Raw genomic sequence first — 13878 nt, 5'->3', positions numbered from 1 at the left:
CATTTTTCCAAAGACGCCGACTCTGTCCCCACTTTCGAATCACCCTGGATCCACCGGGGCTGGACCCTGGCAGCCGTGGAATTCAGAAGATCTTGGAAGACGCTGTTGGGATAGTAGATGAGTAGAGCATGAATCCAGGAGGGACAGGAGGAGGACTGCAAATACCATGATATTAGGCAGTTCAGACAATTGCTGGGGAAACACAGGAGGACTGAGGAGTGCAGCAGAGGCAGTGGGCTGTGGAGGCAGGGAATTCTCTGTAATGTTTCCATGGTATATAAAATGCTTTTCAGCTCCCAGGAGAAACTGTACAGATGTTGGTTAATAAGCTTTTCTAGCTCCGTGGCCTCTTATTACATCTAAACTTCTTTAGGTTCAGTATTCTCACTTGTAAAATGGGGAATGTAACTACCTACGTAAGAAATGAAGATGAAAAGCAATGATGCTTATAAAGCCTTAGCACACTTTCTAGCACATATTAAGGTCTCATAAATCTTAGTTAGGATACAAAGACCTTTTAAAGTGACTAGTGCAACATAACAATGAATATGAATTGACTGCAACAAATTTATACATTTTAAAACATATTAGTTTTTCCTTTTGGATTGCTGTTGCTATCTAGCTGTTTCTGTTTGGTTTCAGTATTTATTTATATGTGTAATTACAAAAGGGAGCTGGGCTGGAGCAATGTGAAGCAGATGCTTAACTGCAGGAGAATTTGAGTATACAGTGTGTGAAAGGCCCCCACTCATAGGGCTTCCTAGGTGGCAGTAGTGGTAAAGAATCTGCCTGCCAGTGCAGGAGACATAAGAGACATGGGTTTGATCCCTGCGTCGGGAAGATTCCCTGGAGGAGGAAATGGCAACCCACTCCAGTACTCTTGCCTGGAAAATCCCATGGACAGAGGAGACTGGCCGGCTACAGTCCATGGGGTCGCAAAGAGTCAGACATGACTGAGCAACTGACCACTAAAGGTTCCATCATAGGGCATCTGAAACAGCAAAGGAAAAGTCCCTGGATAGCACAGTACCTGCGGCCACAGGAGAGAAGCCATTCCTGGTTCAGTTACTATCCTGGACCCCTGTCATATAGTTGCACAAAGTGAAGATGCCTTTGTAATTAAAACCTTTCTGGATAGAGGTGCTGAATTTCTCAAGTTGGGCCTGGAACACACATACAGGTATACGGTGGGAAAGGGCTCTAAGAATAAATGCTAATAGCTGTTTTCCTAAACTGTCACAGGTTGGAGCCCCAGCAGGGCTTGTATCTCTAAAAACAACACAGTTACAAAACAGAACAGACTCACAAGCACTTATTTCGTGCCAGACACCACCATAAACACTGTGCCAATCTGTGAATTCATTTAATTATTAAACTTCAACAGCCCTTTGTTGTGGTTACCACCATCATACCCATATAACAATGAAACAGGCAAAGCAACTTGCTGCTGATCCCCAGTTAATGAGTGGTTCAGCCAGGTTTCTGGAACTAGCTAGTTGACGCTCTCAACCCGTACACATTTGGCCACTGAAATGGTGGGCACTACTCTTCCCATTTCCAGTTCTCCCACAGCGGTGTAGACACAGGGCCCAGGCCGCGTGGGCACATCTGGAGCAATGTACCTGTTATCTGGAATGGCAACCATAAGTAGTGTACACCTCCTGGGAAATCCTCAGGACTGGAACCATTCAGCTGCTTGTACCGGATTCCCAGGTGGACCAGTGGTGAGTTATCCTGCAAATGCAGGAGACACGGGTTCGATCCTTGGGTCTGGATGATCCCCCGGAGGAGGAAATGGCTACTCACTCCAGTATTCTTACCTGGAAAATTCCATGGACAGAGGAGCCATGGGGTCGCAGAGCCGGACACTACTGAAGCGACTTAGCACACAGCACATACCTGGGCCCAGAGGCCGAGATCTGAGTAGATTAAGGGGGGGCCACGACATCCAACCTCTAGTCAGCTCAGCGGCTGGAGCACAAGCGCGGAGGGACCAGCCCCTAGTTCTGTGTTACCGCGCCCACCAATGACGTCACGGGCAAGCGCCTGTCCGAAGCCCAACCCCTTCGGGTTACGTGAGGTCGCGCCGCCGGAACCACCGAGATGGGCGGCCTAGAGGGATTGTGGACACCTGCGCTCGGTTCTGCATGATCTTTGAGAGAACCACTTCTAGGGGTTATGAGGGAAAGGGTAAATTCTGGCTAGCTCTTCTTGCCAGTCCCGTTACGCGCCGGCTCCCTCGTTTTCCTTAGCGCCTCGTCAGCACTCTGCCCCTGAACTCGCCTCCCTCTGACCGGATGCCCCGGCGTCTCGGCCTCACAGAAGCCGCCGAGGTGGCTGCGGGACCTCTGGAGTCCTGGTCTAGTCCCTTGCCCACCGAGGCGTGATCCTTTTTTTCTCTAAAAGAAGTTGGCCCAACAGCCCCCTGTGGCCGGTACTGAAGTTTCTGATGTTTGGGGTCTCCTGCTTCCTTGGGTGGAGAGCCTCTTGGGGTCTCCCGTCACCTGATAGCTAATGTGACCATGAATATTTCACTCAGTCCAAATCCAGCCACCTTTGTCTCCTCTCCGTAGGCACTTCTGGGAGTCAATGACGTGGTCTCCATAAGCACTTTTTTAGGTTTCTAAGTTTGTTCAGACCCAGTACTGTAGGGGCCGAATTCGTCATGTGTGTATCGGTCCGCTGGGTGTGAATTGTCCCAGGAGGGCTCTTGGGCAGAGGAGGCAGGTGGTGGATTGTCCCGAATACCAGCTACACCAATTCATGAGGAGGTGGGGGCCATCAGCCAGTGGAGGGATGATAGAGACTCCTGCCAATGCTGGAAATGAGATGGAAGACTGGGTGGTTGTGGGTGATGGTGCAGAAAAGGGACCGTTGCGCTCATGGCTCTTCTTCTCTTAGCTTTTAAGGTTCTTGCTTTTCCAAAGTGGGAGGAGTGCACAGAGCCAGGGGACATCAGCCATGCTCCAAACCACTTGGCCTCAGGTGAGCCTACCTTCATTTCAGTCTTAAAAGTCACATTAGCTATCAGGTCATTAGGAAGGGACCGAAAAGGCCTAACTTGGCGAGGCTTTGGTTTCCCTCTTGAGTCCATCCCCAGGGCTAAGGTTGTAAATACGTGGTGGAGGAGGTAAGAGTCTTGTGTGTAGAGTGAAGAGTTTGGATATATAGGATTAAGTGGAAAAGAGGGGACCCACGTCAAGAAATTCCCTCAGAATGTGAAAATCCAGACCATGTTGTACAAATAAAAATTGTTTGCACAGATATAGAAAACAACCTTATCTAGAGGGAAACATGTTGGGGGTGGGGGATAAATTAGAAATACGGGATTAGCAACAACAACAAAAAATAAGGTTGCTAGGTGAGAAACCGCTTGAGAAAAATGCTCAGTTGAAGAGATTGCGCCGCAAATAGTAGGTGTATCCCAGAGAGGCCTGCATTGTTCTTTGCATATGTGCTTTCCTTTCTCATGGAGGGTACTTTACCAAAAACAAGTAAGTTGATATCATAAGTACCTGTTGCTCAAGTACAGTGCTTCCTAGCAGTGAGGTCCACAGATGGGCAGCATCAGGATCACTTGGGTGCTTATTAAAATTGCAGATTGCTAGGTGCCACCCTAGATCAGTAATCATACTGGGGAGGAGGGTAGGTCGGGTCAGGAATCTTGTAGCAAGTTCTGTGGGTGATTCTTATGCATCCTCCCAAATTTGAGAAGCCTCAAAGAAGCTCCCTTTGAAGCTGGTCGTCAGGGAATCCCTCATGGAGGTGGTCACATGAGCTTGAGACCTCAAGGATGAGGAAGAAATAGGCTGGAGAACTACTGGAGAGAGACCCAAAACCAAGCTTTCCAGAGAGTATAGCAAATGCATCAGCCCTGAGGTAGGGGAGAGAGCTGGGTGTATTCTAGAGACAAGTAAAGGGTAGAGGAACTAGTTTGTTGTGAGGTGGGACAGCTAGGCCCAGCTAGTGTCTCAGAGGCCACTGTGAAGCCTCTGGTTTCACTTCTGAGTTCAGTAGGAAGATGCTGAAGGATTTTAAGCAGAGCATGTGAAAGGAATGAATTTATATATTAAAAAGATTTTTGGCCCATAGTGGTGAGTTGGTTGCAAAAGAATGTGAGTCATTTTGGAGGATATTACAGTCCAGGTAAGAGATTAAGTATTGCTCACTCAGCTCCCTCCCTTTCTTTTCTTAGTTCATTTCAGTTCAGTCGCTCAGTCGTGTCCGACTCTTTGCGACCCCATGAATCGCAGCACGCCAGGCCTCCTTGTCCATCACCATCTCGCGGAGTTCACTCAGACTCACGTCCATCGAGTCCGTGATGCCATCCAGCCATCTCATCCTTGGTTGTCCCCTTCTCCTCCTGCCCCCAATCCCTCCCAGCATCAGAATCTTTTCCAATGAGTCAGCATTTTGCATGAGGTGGCCGAAATACTGGAGCTTCAGCTTTAGCATCATTCCTTCCAAAGAAATCCCAGGGCTGATCTCCTTCAGAATGGACTGGTTGGATCTCCTTGCAGTCCAAGGGACTCTCAAGAGTCTTCTCCAACACCACAGTTCAAAAGCATCAATTCTTCGGCGCTCAGCCTTCTTCACAGTCCAACTCTCACATCTATACATGACCACAGGAAAAACCATAGCCTTGACTAGACGGACCTTAGTCGGCAAAGTAATGTCTCTGCTTTTGAATATGCTATATAGGTTGGTCACAACTTTTCTTCCAAGTAGTAAGCGTCTTTTAATTTCATGGCTGCAGTCACCATCTGCAGTGATTTTAGAGCCCCCAAAAATAAAGTCTGACACTGTTTCCACTGTTTCCCCATCTATTTCCCATGTAGTGATGGGACCGGATGCCATGATCTTCATCTTCTGAATGTTGAGCTTTAAGCCAACTTTTTCACTCTCCTCTTTCACTTTCATCAAGAGGCTTTTTAGCTCCTCTTCACTTTCTGCCATAAGGGTGGTGTCATCTGCATATCTGAGGTTATTGATATTTCTCCCGGCAATCTTGATTCCAGCTTGTGTTTCTTCCAGCCCAGCGTTTCTCATGATGTACTCTGCATAGAAGTTAAATAAGCAGGGTGACAATATACAGCCTTGACGTACTCCTTTTCCTATTTGGAACCAGTCTGTTGTTCCATGTCCAGTTCTAACTGCTGCTTCCTGACCTGCATACACAGATTTCTCAAGAGGCAGGTTAGGTGGTCTGGTATTCCCATCTCTTTCAGAATTTTCCACAGTTTATTGTGATCCACACAGTCAAAGGCTTTGGCATAGTCAATAAAGCAGAAATAGATGTTTTTCTGGAACTCTCTTGGTTTTTCCATGATCCAGCGACGTTGGCAGTTTGATCTCTGGTTCCTCTGCCTTTTCTAAAACCAGCTTGAACATCGGGGAGTTCACGGTTCACGTATTGCTGAAGCCTGGCTTGGAGCTAACTGAATGAATTATCTTGTCAGTTGTAACTGTTTTTCATTTCTTTTCTTGGATATTTTTTAGGCAGATAGCCATTTCATCTGCAAGCAAAGATATTTATGTTACTTCATTAGCTACATTTATGCTGCTTTTCCAGTCTTTTACCGAAAGTAGAACCTCAGTGCATGGTAAATTATCAACCATCAGCTTTAATGGATGTGCCCTGGCATTTCACTGTGAAAGTGGTGTTTACTGTTCTTTTCTGACCTTCTTCATAAGCGTAAAAGTTCTATTTGTGATTGAACATTTTTGAAATTAATTCTTCCCCCAAATTCATATTAATCACCTTGGATCTGCCAGACATTAGGAAAAGCTACTACTAGCTTTTACCTATTGCCAGCCACTAGGGAAAGCTACTAGGAAAACCTACTATGCACCAGGAAAGCAATAATGAAGAAAGCAGAATCCTTGCCTCATGGTTTACAGTCTGGTGAGAGGGAGATACATGATAAAAGTGTAATTTGTCAGATGATGAAAAATACGGTGGAGGAAAATAAGGTGGAGGAACACAGGGAGCATCCACAGGAGGAAGAAAATTATATCAACAGCCTAACTATCTTAAAATAGTGAGTTCCCCTTTATTTAAAAGAACATGTTTTTCTTAGTTTTGGTCGCACTGGATCTTTGTTGTCACCGTGCTTTCTAGTTGTGAGCGGGGCCACTCTCTCATTGCGGTTTGAGGGCTTCTGTGTTGCAGTGGCCTCTCTTTTCGTGGAGCACAGTCTCTAGGCACGCAGGCTGCAGTAGCTGCAGCACATGGGCTTAGGCACGCCACGGCGTGTGGAATCTTCCCAGACCAGGGATCGAACCAGTGTCCCCTGTATTGCAAGGCAGATTCTTAAAAACTAGACCACCAGGGAAGCCCAAGTTCCCCTTTATAATGGGCATTTTTTTGGACTCGTGATACCTGGGAATATTTGAAAGCAGGTGGGAAGAACAGCGTGTCAAGGAAGATGGTTCTGGGTGGGGAAGACTGTGCGAGCAGCTCTGGAGATGTGAGGGAGTGGGACTTGACTTGCGGGAAGCAGAGTGAACTTCGGTTTTCCTACCAGGCTGTGGCCGCTGTCTTCAGAATCCCTTAATGCTTTGTTGCTGAATCGGTGATTACTCACAGGACATCATGGTTCTATCTGATGTTTGGATTTGGGGCTCAAGTATTCCAGGGGCCCTGTGGACTTTGTCAGTGCCCAGTTTGAGGGTCAGCTCTCCTTTGAGAAGTTTCTAAATTTGTTCTTTTATGTTCTTTTTCTTTCACTCTCTCCTTTTGAATTCCCTAGTTCTGGTTTGGAAAGGACCCCCTCGTAAGGGCCTGAGTGTAAAGTGAGGAGAGTAGCTAGGAGCAGTTACCAGCATTTGTCCTGGGGATGTGTTTCTTCCCTGCTTCCTCCAGCAGCCATTGTGAGAGTGTTCCCTTCTCCCTGTCCCCTGTGCCATCTCCAGTGCACAGGCTGCTCTCGGGGCTGCCGGGAGAGATTGGGACACTCAGAGAATTAGGGGCTTAGCTGAGCCCCAGTGGGTAGGTGTTTTCATTTTCATTGGCTGAAAAGAACACTGACTGCATAGGGTAGTGAGATTCCAGGAAGTGGAATCATCTGTGGGGTCATCAAGGTGAGAAGGTGCAGAAGTCAGGAAACCCCTTCCAGGTTGGGATCCCAGGCTGCATGTGGTGCCGGCATCGTGCAGTCTGTCCATAGAAGCAAAGACGGTAGCCAGTGGATGCCGTTAGAGACTGTTCTTGTGTCTCAGAAGATGCAGAGGCTCTGGCTTCTAGGAGGATGTGTGCTGTTCTGAAATAGCTGACCCCTCAGTCCAGATTGGGGGAGGGGCCTGGTGTGGCCTGGAGGTAGCCTGATAAAGATGGATTGACTGTTGATTTTGGAAGTTGTGGTGTGAAAAGATCTTCTGCAGACAGGGGCGACTCCAGGTTATGAGGAGGTTCAGGGGTTGGCTGTGTGTTTGGAGAAGTTCATGAACCCTGTGTCGAAGGCAGCTCGCTATGTGGGAGGAGCCCAGGTTTGCTGTTTAACAAGTTTGGGTTGAAGTCCCAGCTCTGTCACTTCCTGGCTGTGTGATTTTGGACAAAGTAGTGAATTTTCTGAACTTTAGTTTCATTCTTTGAAAAATGGGGGTAAATAACTCTGACTTCACATTGTGTTGTGAAGAGTAAATGACAGACAAGATTTAGAAGTACCACCCAAGAGCCTGGTGCCTAGGGTCTAGTCTATGAATATGAGTTTACATCGCTCATGGGATGATGGAGGTGGCCCGGGGAGACAGAGAGGGTGAACTTTCGCAAGTGGGATGAAGCTCATGATGCAGGGCAGGGGATGTGCCCGTGCCTGGGGACAGCACACAGCCAGCCTTCTTTGAAGATGTGTGGTTCAGAGAAGAGGCCAGAATAGGCAGGCTGCAGGTTTCCTTTAGGAGAGCTGGCTTTCTAATATGGTAAGAAGGAATGAAAAGAAATTTGTGAAATATTGGGAGTGTTTTTTTAAAAAATTCTTATTTCATATTGTAGTATAGTTGATTAACAATGTGTTAGTTTCTGGTATAAAGCACAGCAATTCAGTTATACATATTCAAGTATCTATTCTTTTTCAGATTCTTTTCCTGTATAGATTATTGCAGAATATACTGCAGAGTTCCCTGTGCCGTGCAGTGGGCCTTTGTCGGTTATCTCTTTTAAACATAGTAGTGTATACATGTCAGTCCCAAACTCCCAATCTTTCCCTCCCCACTGACCTTCCCCTCTGGTAACCACGAATTCATTCTCTAAGTCTGTGAGTCTGTTTCTGTTTAGTTCTTTTGTATCTTTTTTTTTTTTAAGATTCTACATACAAGCTACATCATATGATTGTCTCTCTCTCCATCTGACTTACTTAACTCAATATGACTATCTCTAGGTCCATCCATGTTACTGCAGATGGCAGAATCTTACTCTTTTTTTATGGCCAAGTATATTCCATCGTGGGCTTCCCAGGTGGCTCAGTGGTAAAGAACCTGCCTGCCAATGCAGGAGACGCAGGAGAACCCCCTGGAGGAGAAAATAGCGACCACTCCACTACTCTTGCCTGGTAAATCCCATGGACAGAGGAGCCTGGTGGGCTACAGCCCTTGAGGTCACAAGAGAGTCAGACACGACTGAATTACTAAGCATCAGCAACAATATTCCATTGTATATATGGACCACATCTTCCTTATCCACTCCTCCATCGACGGACATTCTAGGCTGCTTCCATGTCCTGGCCGTTGTAAACAGCGCTGCACCACAGTGAGCATTGGGGTACATGTGTCTGAATTATGGTTTTCTCTGGATGTATGCCCAGCAGTGGGATTGCTAAATCATTTGGTAGCTCTGTTTTTAGCTTTTTAAGGAATCTCTGTACTCTTCTCCTGGAGAAGGCAATGGCACCCCACTCCAGTACTCTTGCCTGGAAAATCCCATGGACGGAGGAGCCTGGTAGGCTGCAGTCCATGGGGTCGCTGAGAGTTGGACACGACTCACTCAGTGACTTCACTTTCACTTTTCACTTTCATGCATTGGAGAAGGAAATGGCAACCCACTCCAGTGTTCTTGCCTGGAGAATCCCAGGGACTGGGGAGCCTGGTGGGCTGCCGTCTATGGGGTCGCACAGAATCGGACATGACTGAAGCGACTTAGCAGCAGCAGTACTCTTCTCCACAGAGGCTGTGCCAGTGGACATTCCCATCAACAGTGTAGGGAGGTTCACTTTTCTCCACACCCTCTCCAGCATTTATTGTTTGTAGACTTTTAGGTGATGGCTGTTCTGAACAGTGTGATACCTCATTGAAGTTTTGACTTGCATTTCTCTAATAGTCTCTCTGAAGATGCTGAGCATCTTTTCACATGCCTCTTGGCCATATGTATGTCTTTTTTGGAGAAATGTCTGTTTGGATCTTCTGTCCATTTTTGATTGGATTTTTTTTTTAATATTGACTGCATAAGCTATTTGTAAATTTGAAAGATTAATCCTTTGTCAGTCGTATTGTTTACAGATATTTTCTCTTACTTTGGGTTGTTGCTCTGCAAAGGCTTTTGAGTGTAATTAGGTTCCATTTGTTTATTTTTGTGCTTCTTTTCATTACTCTGGAAGACGAACTGAAAAAGATATTCCTGTGATTTATGTCAAAAAGTGTTCTGGCTGTGTGTTCCTCTAAGAGTTTTATAGTATCCTGTCTTACATTTAGATCTTTAATCTGTTTTGATTTGGTTGTTATATATCATGTTAAAGAATTTTCTGATTTCATTTTTTTTTTAACATGTAGCTGTACTGGGGCTATTTCTAAGGAGTGGCCTCTCTGTGTAGTGGAAGCTGGTGGGGAAGGCCAAGGAGAAACTGGAGCAGGGAATAGTGCGGCGGTGTATGTGTACTTTGGCTGAGAGGAGACGGGGAGAGTAGTTGGTGTACAGAGATAAGGTGACAGGTTGTGGGTACCTCAGGTCTGTGGGTCCTATAGAGACAGCTCCATGGAGACAGGAACATAAGAGGTTAACACAGTTACATCCTGGAGAGCCCCAGATGCCAGGCGGTGAGGGTGGGATGACAGTTTGGAGCCGCAGAGCTGAGCAAGTGGGATAGCCTTGGTGTTCCACATTTGAAGGTGGGAGCCCTGGCAGAGGGCTGGGGTACTGAGTGCTCTTGTCCGTAGAACAGACCTTCCACGGGGCTCAGAGTCACAGACCTTGGCAGGTCCATTTCTTCCCTGAAGCTCACACTGGTCCCCTCCGGCCCTCACTCAGAGCCTGAGCAGGAACCTGTTGTTTCAGGGGCCGGTGACCTTTGAAGACGTGGCCGTGTACTTCACTCAGAACCAATGGGCCAGTCTGGACTCTGCGCAGAGGGCCCTGTACAGGGAGGTGATGCTGGAGAATTACGCAAACGTGGCTTCCCTCGGTAAGGTCTCTCAGTGGCCCTCTGATAGCTGATATCTTCCTCAGATGTCTTGGGAGTTCTAGTAGTCCTTAGGGTTCTGTGGAGATGCTGGGTGGGGAAATCCCAGGTTCCTCTTGGCTTTGAAGTTAGACTTTATTCCTTCCCAGGGAAGAGTGTGGTTTTGGACCTTGAGGGAAAGGACTCTTGGGGTGCCCCCAGGTGACCTCAATTCTTCTGTCCTTGTAATGTTGTGAATGTGGGCCCTCTCCTGTGTGCAGGAGCCTCCCAGGATATCGATACATTCATCCTTCCTGAGGGGATGTCCTTTGTTCTGAGTCAAGGCGAGTTTGCACTTTCTCCCTGGGGAGAATCACTGTCTCCCTGATCTTTCCATGGAGTGTAGTTTGGACCCCTTCCTCAGAACCCCTGTGTGGCTCATTGGTCCCCCAGGCAGTCCCCTTCTCCCCCCAGCTCAACTCGCCTGCCTTGGGGTGGGCAGAGGGATCTCAGTAACAGCTCTGGATGTCTCCCCTCAACTTGTCTGTCTCTCTTTCTTGTTGGAGTAGTGTCTCCATTCCCCAGACCTGATCTGATCTCCCAGCTGGAGAGAGGGGAAGCTCCTTGGGACCCCGATCGCTGGGAAACAGAGGATTTGAGAGGCATCTGTCCAGGTGAGTAAGGGGACTTAGCACCTTCTGGGTTTGCGTTCCTGGTTTACTGGAAATATTTCTTCTGCAGTGAAGAGCAAAGCTCCCTGTAGCTGACTCGGTACACTCGCTGACCTGTACTGAGTTCCTGTCCCGAACCTATAAGGACAGTTTTCATGGCAGGATGGTAGGGTTTCAGCCATACTTTAAGGAAAGTGTGATTCTGTGCATCAGACTGATTGATTTGTACCGTATCTATGATTTTATTTGCCTTTTTAATATTTATATAATTTTTAGTATTTTAAAGTTTCATAATGTTGTGGTTTACAATGAATTTGTTTTAAATGGGGCCATAGAGGAAAGGGCAAGAATATTCCTCCAATACCACACTCTCAAGATACCCACCCATCCTACAATTTCCAGTCTGCTTACCAGTCAGTCCTGGAAGGTTTTTAATTACTTGGGTTTTCTTTACTTTAGGAAGAAACTTCAGGGCTCACTTCTCATACATACTGTAATGTTGTAAGAAGTGATTCCTTTAGTGGTAACAGCACAGTGGCTTACAGTTCTCCAGTCACCTTATGCTCCCTCTGACTTTCTAAAAGAAAGAATCTTTTATCCCAGAATATTATGTGAAATATTTAAAGTAGAATTATCTGGTTGTTATGTAGAATTCAGAGTTGGGGGTGGTTCCTGGCTTCCAGGTGGGGCATTGGGGTCCATCATTTCACTGTGTGTTTCCGGGCTGCTAGCTGCTCCTGTTCATCTCATCGATGTCTTTTCCCTCCTTGGGGGGTCTCCCTCTCTCTCTTTTGAAGCCTGTTTGCATTTCGTGCTGGTCCATCTTACCTCACCCATCCTTTTTTTGCTCTTTTTTTCCCCTCTTGCTTCCTTTCCTTCCCACTCTTGAAGCTCTCACTTGCCCACCCCACCTGCCCTGGTTCATTGCCCAGCCCTTCCTTATAAGAGGCTCTTCCTGGACTGCAGTGTCATCACTTGTCCAGTTTATGCTGTTGTTTTTTCTTTTTCTCTCTCATCCTCCTTTATGGAAGCTCATAACCATCTCATGGGTGTATTTTAAAAAATCACATCCTACAAGAGAAAACCAGGACTGCTGGATCCCGTTTCCCTTCCAGTTCAGTAACGAGGAAACTTGTGGTTTCTTTGGTCAGGTGGTGAGAGGGGCATCAAGACAGAAGAGCCAGCGGTAGAGCAGCAAGCCTCCGAGGGCACAGAGGCCCACGGCAGGCCCGTGGGAGGGCCTCTCACGAACGGGTCTCAGCACTTGGATTTTGAAAGCAAGGCAGTGTGGCAGACTATCAATCTAAACCCCAATCTGATACTTCGAGGTGGCATGAAGTTCTACAAATGCAAAGAATGTGGGAAGATCTTCCGATATAACTCAAAGCTCCTTCGGCATCAGAGGAGCCACACTGGGGAAAAGCCCTTCAAGTGCAAGGAGTGTGGCAAAGCTTTCAAGTCCAGCTACGACTGTATCGTACATGAGAAAAATCACATTGGTCAAGGACCCTATGAATGTAAGGAGTGTGGCAAAGGTCTGAGTTCCAACACTGCCTTGACCCAGCATCAGAGGATCCACACGGGGGAGAAGCCATACGCATGTAAGGAGTGTGGCAAGGCTTTCCGCCGGAGCGCCGCCTACCTGCAGCACCAGAGGCTGCACACTGGGGAGAAGCTCTATAAATGTAAGGAGTGTTGGAAAGGTTTTGGGTGTAGGTCACTTTTTATCGTCCACCAGCGCATCCACACTGGGGAGAAACCCTACCAGTGTAAGGAGTGTGGGAAGGCATTCAGCCAGAAGATTGCCTCCATTCAGCATCAGAGAGTTCACACCGGAGAGAAGCCCTATGAGTGTAAGGTGTGTGGGAAAGCCTTCAAGTGGTACAGCAGCTTTGTTCAGCATCAGAAAGTGCACCCTGTGGAGAAGAGGCCCAGCAAGGCTTTCGGGCCGCCCCTGCTGCGTCCCCAGGGCCCCTCTGCATCCTTGGCTCCCGGGTGTCTCCCGGGCCCGGGCTCTGGTCCTGCTGTGGCCGTTGCCTTGCCACGTGCCATCCTTATTCCTGCCTCTGGGCCCGTGTTCATGCTGCTGCCCACCTCTGGGGTTCTTTCTTCCCCTGTCCAAGTAGTTCGTGTCTTCCAGGGTCTTCCTCCTGCTGTGAAGCCTTCCCCAGTTATTCTGACCCCTTCTCCTCACCCCCCGTGACCTCTCTCTTGGCACTTCTCTGGCTGTTACAGCGGATCTCTAACCTACCTTCAGCTTGATCTGTAGCTTTTACACTGTACCTGTGTTCCTACTATTTCAGCATAAACTTCATTGTAATTCAGATATATTTAAAGATATATTTACCTGTGCTTATATAATATATTCTGTTTTCTTTTGGGTAGATAATGGAAACACTTCTGTATTGGTTCCTTTCAGACTTGAACAGTAATGACTATATCTGCATCATGGGGCTGCTGGTTTGGGAAGTGCTGGTAGGACGCAGTGGAGAATTAGGCACCTTTGAGATAGGACATCCCCATATAAGGCCCCTGTGATGTAACAGAAGCTGCCTGGGAGAAACAGGCATGTAAGAGCTGTCAAAGTTTAGAAGTGGCATACAGGACAGAAGCTTACAACCAGGGCCTTTAAAAATAAATGCAGGTGGTTCAGTGGCTGAAGGTGTGTGTTCATGCAGGTGAAGTTGGGTTGTCCTTGACATGGATCGTTGAGGATCTTGTACGTCTCTGCTAAAAATCATGTGAAATAGCCAGGTAGAAAACATACGTGTGGCTTCCCTGGTGGCTCAGTGTTAAGGAATCCCCCTGCCAATGCAGGAGACATGGGTTTGATCCCTGCT

The 13878-nt window shown here is 47.3% G+C and overlaps 1 protein-coding gene across 1 annotated transcript; it reads left to right on the top strand.

Moving 5' to 3' along the window:
• Window positions 1-2098: 2098 nt before the first annotated feature.
• Window positions 2099-13241, top strand: LOC128051851 (zinc finger protein 621-like). Its single transcript, XM_052644445.1, has 5 exons — window positions 2099-2190; window positions 2902-2985; window positions 10265-10391; window positions 10937-11041; window positions 12190-13241. The coding sequence occupies exons 1-5, from the start codon at window positions 2179-2181 to the stop codon at window positions 13239-13241; spliced, it is 1380 nt and encodes a 459-aa protein (XP_052500405.1). The 5' UTR covers window positions 2099-2178.
• The last annotated feature ends 637 nt before the right edge of the window (window positions 13242-13878 follow it).

This window comes from Budorcas taxicolor, chromosome 1 (genome assembly GCF_023091745.1).
Source record: "Budorcas taxicolor isolate Tak-1 chromosome 1, Takin1.1, whole genome shotgun sequence".
NCBI classification, from domain to species: Eukaryota; Metazoa; Chordata; class Mammalia; order Artiodactyla; family Bovidae; genus Budorcas; species Budorcas taxicolor.
The sequence above is the reverse complement of the archived record's forward strand: the minus strand, read 5'-3'. Positions and strand labels throughout refer to the sequence as shown.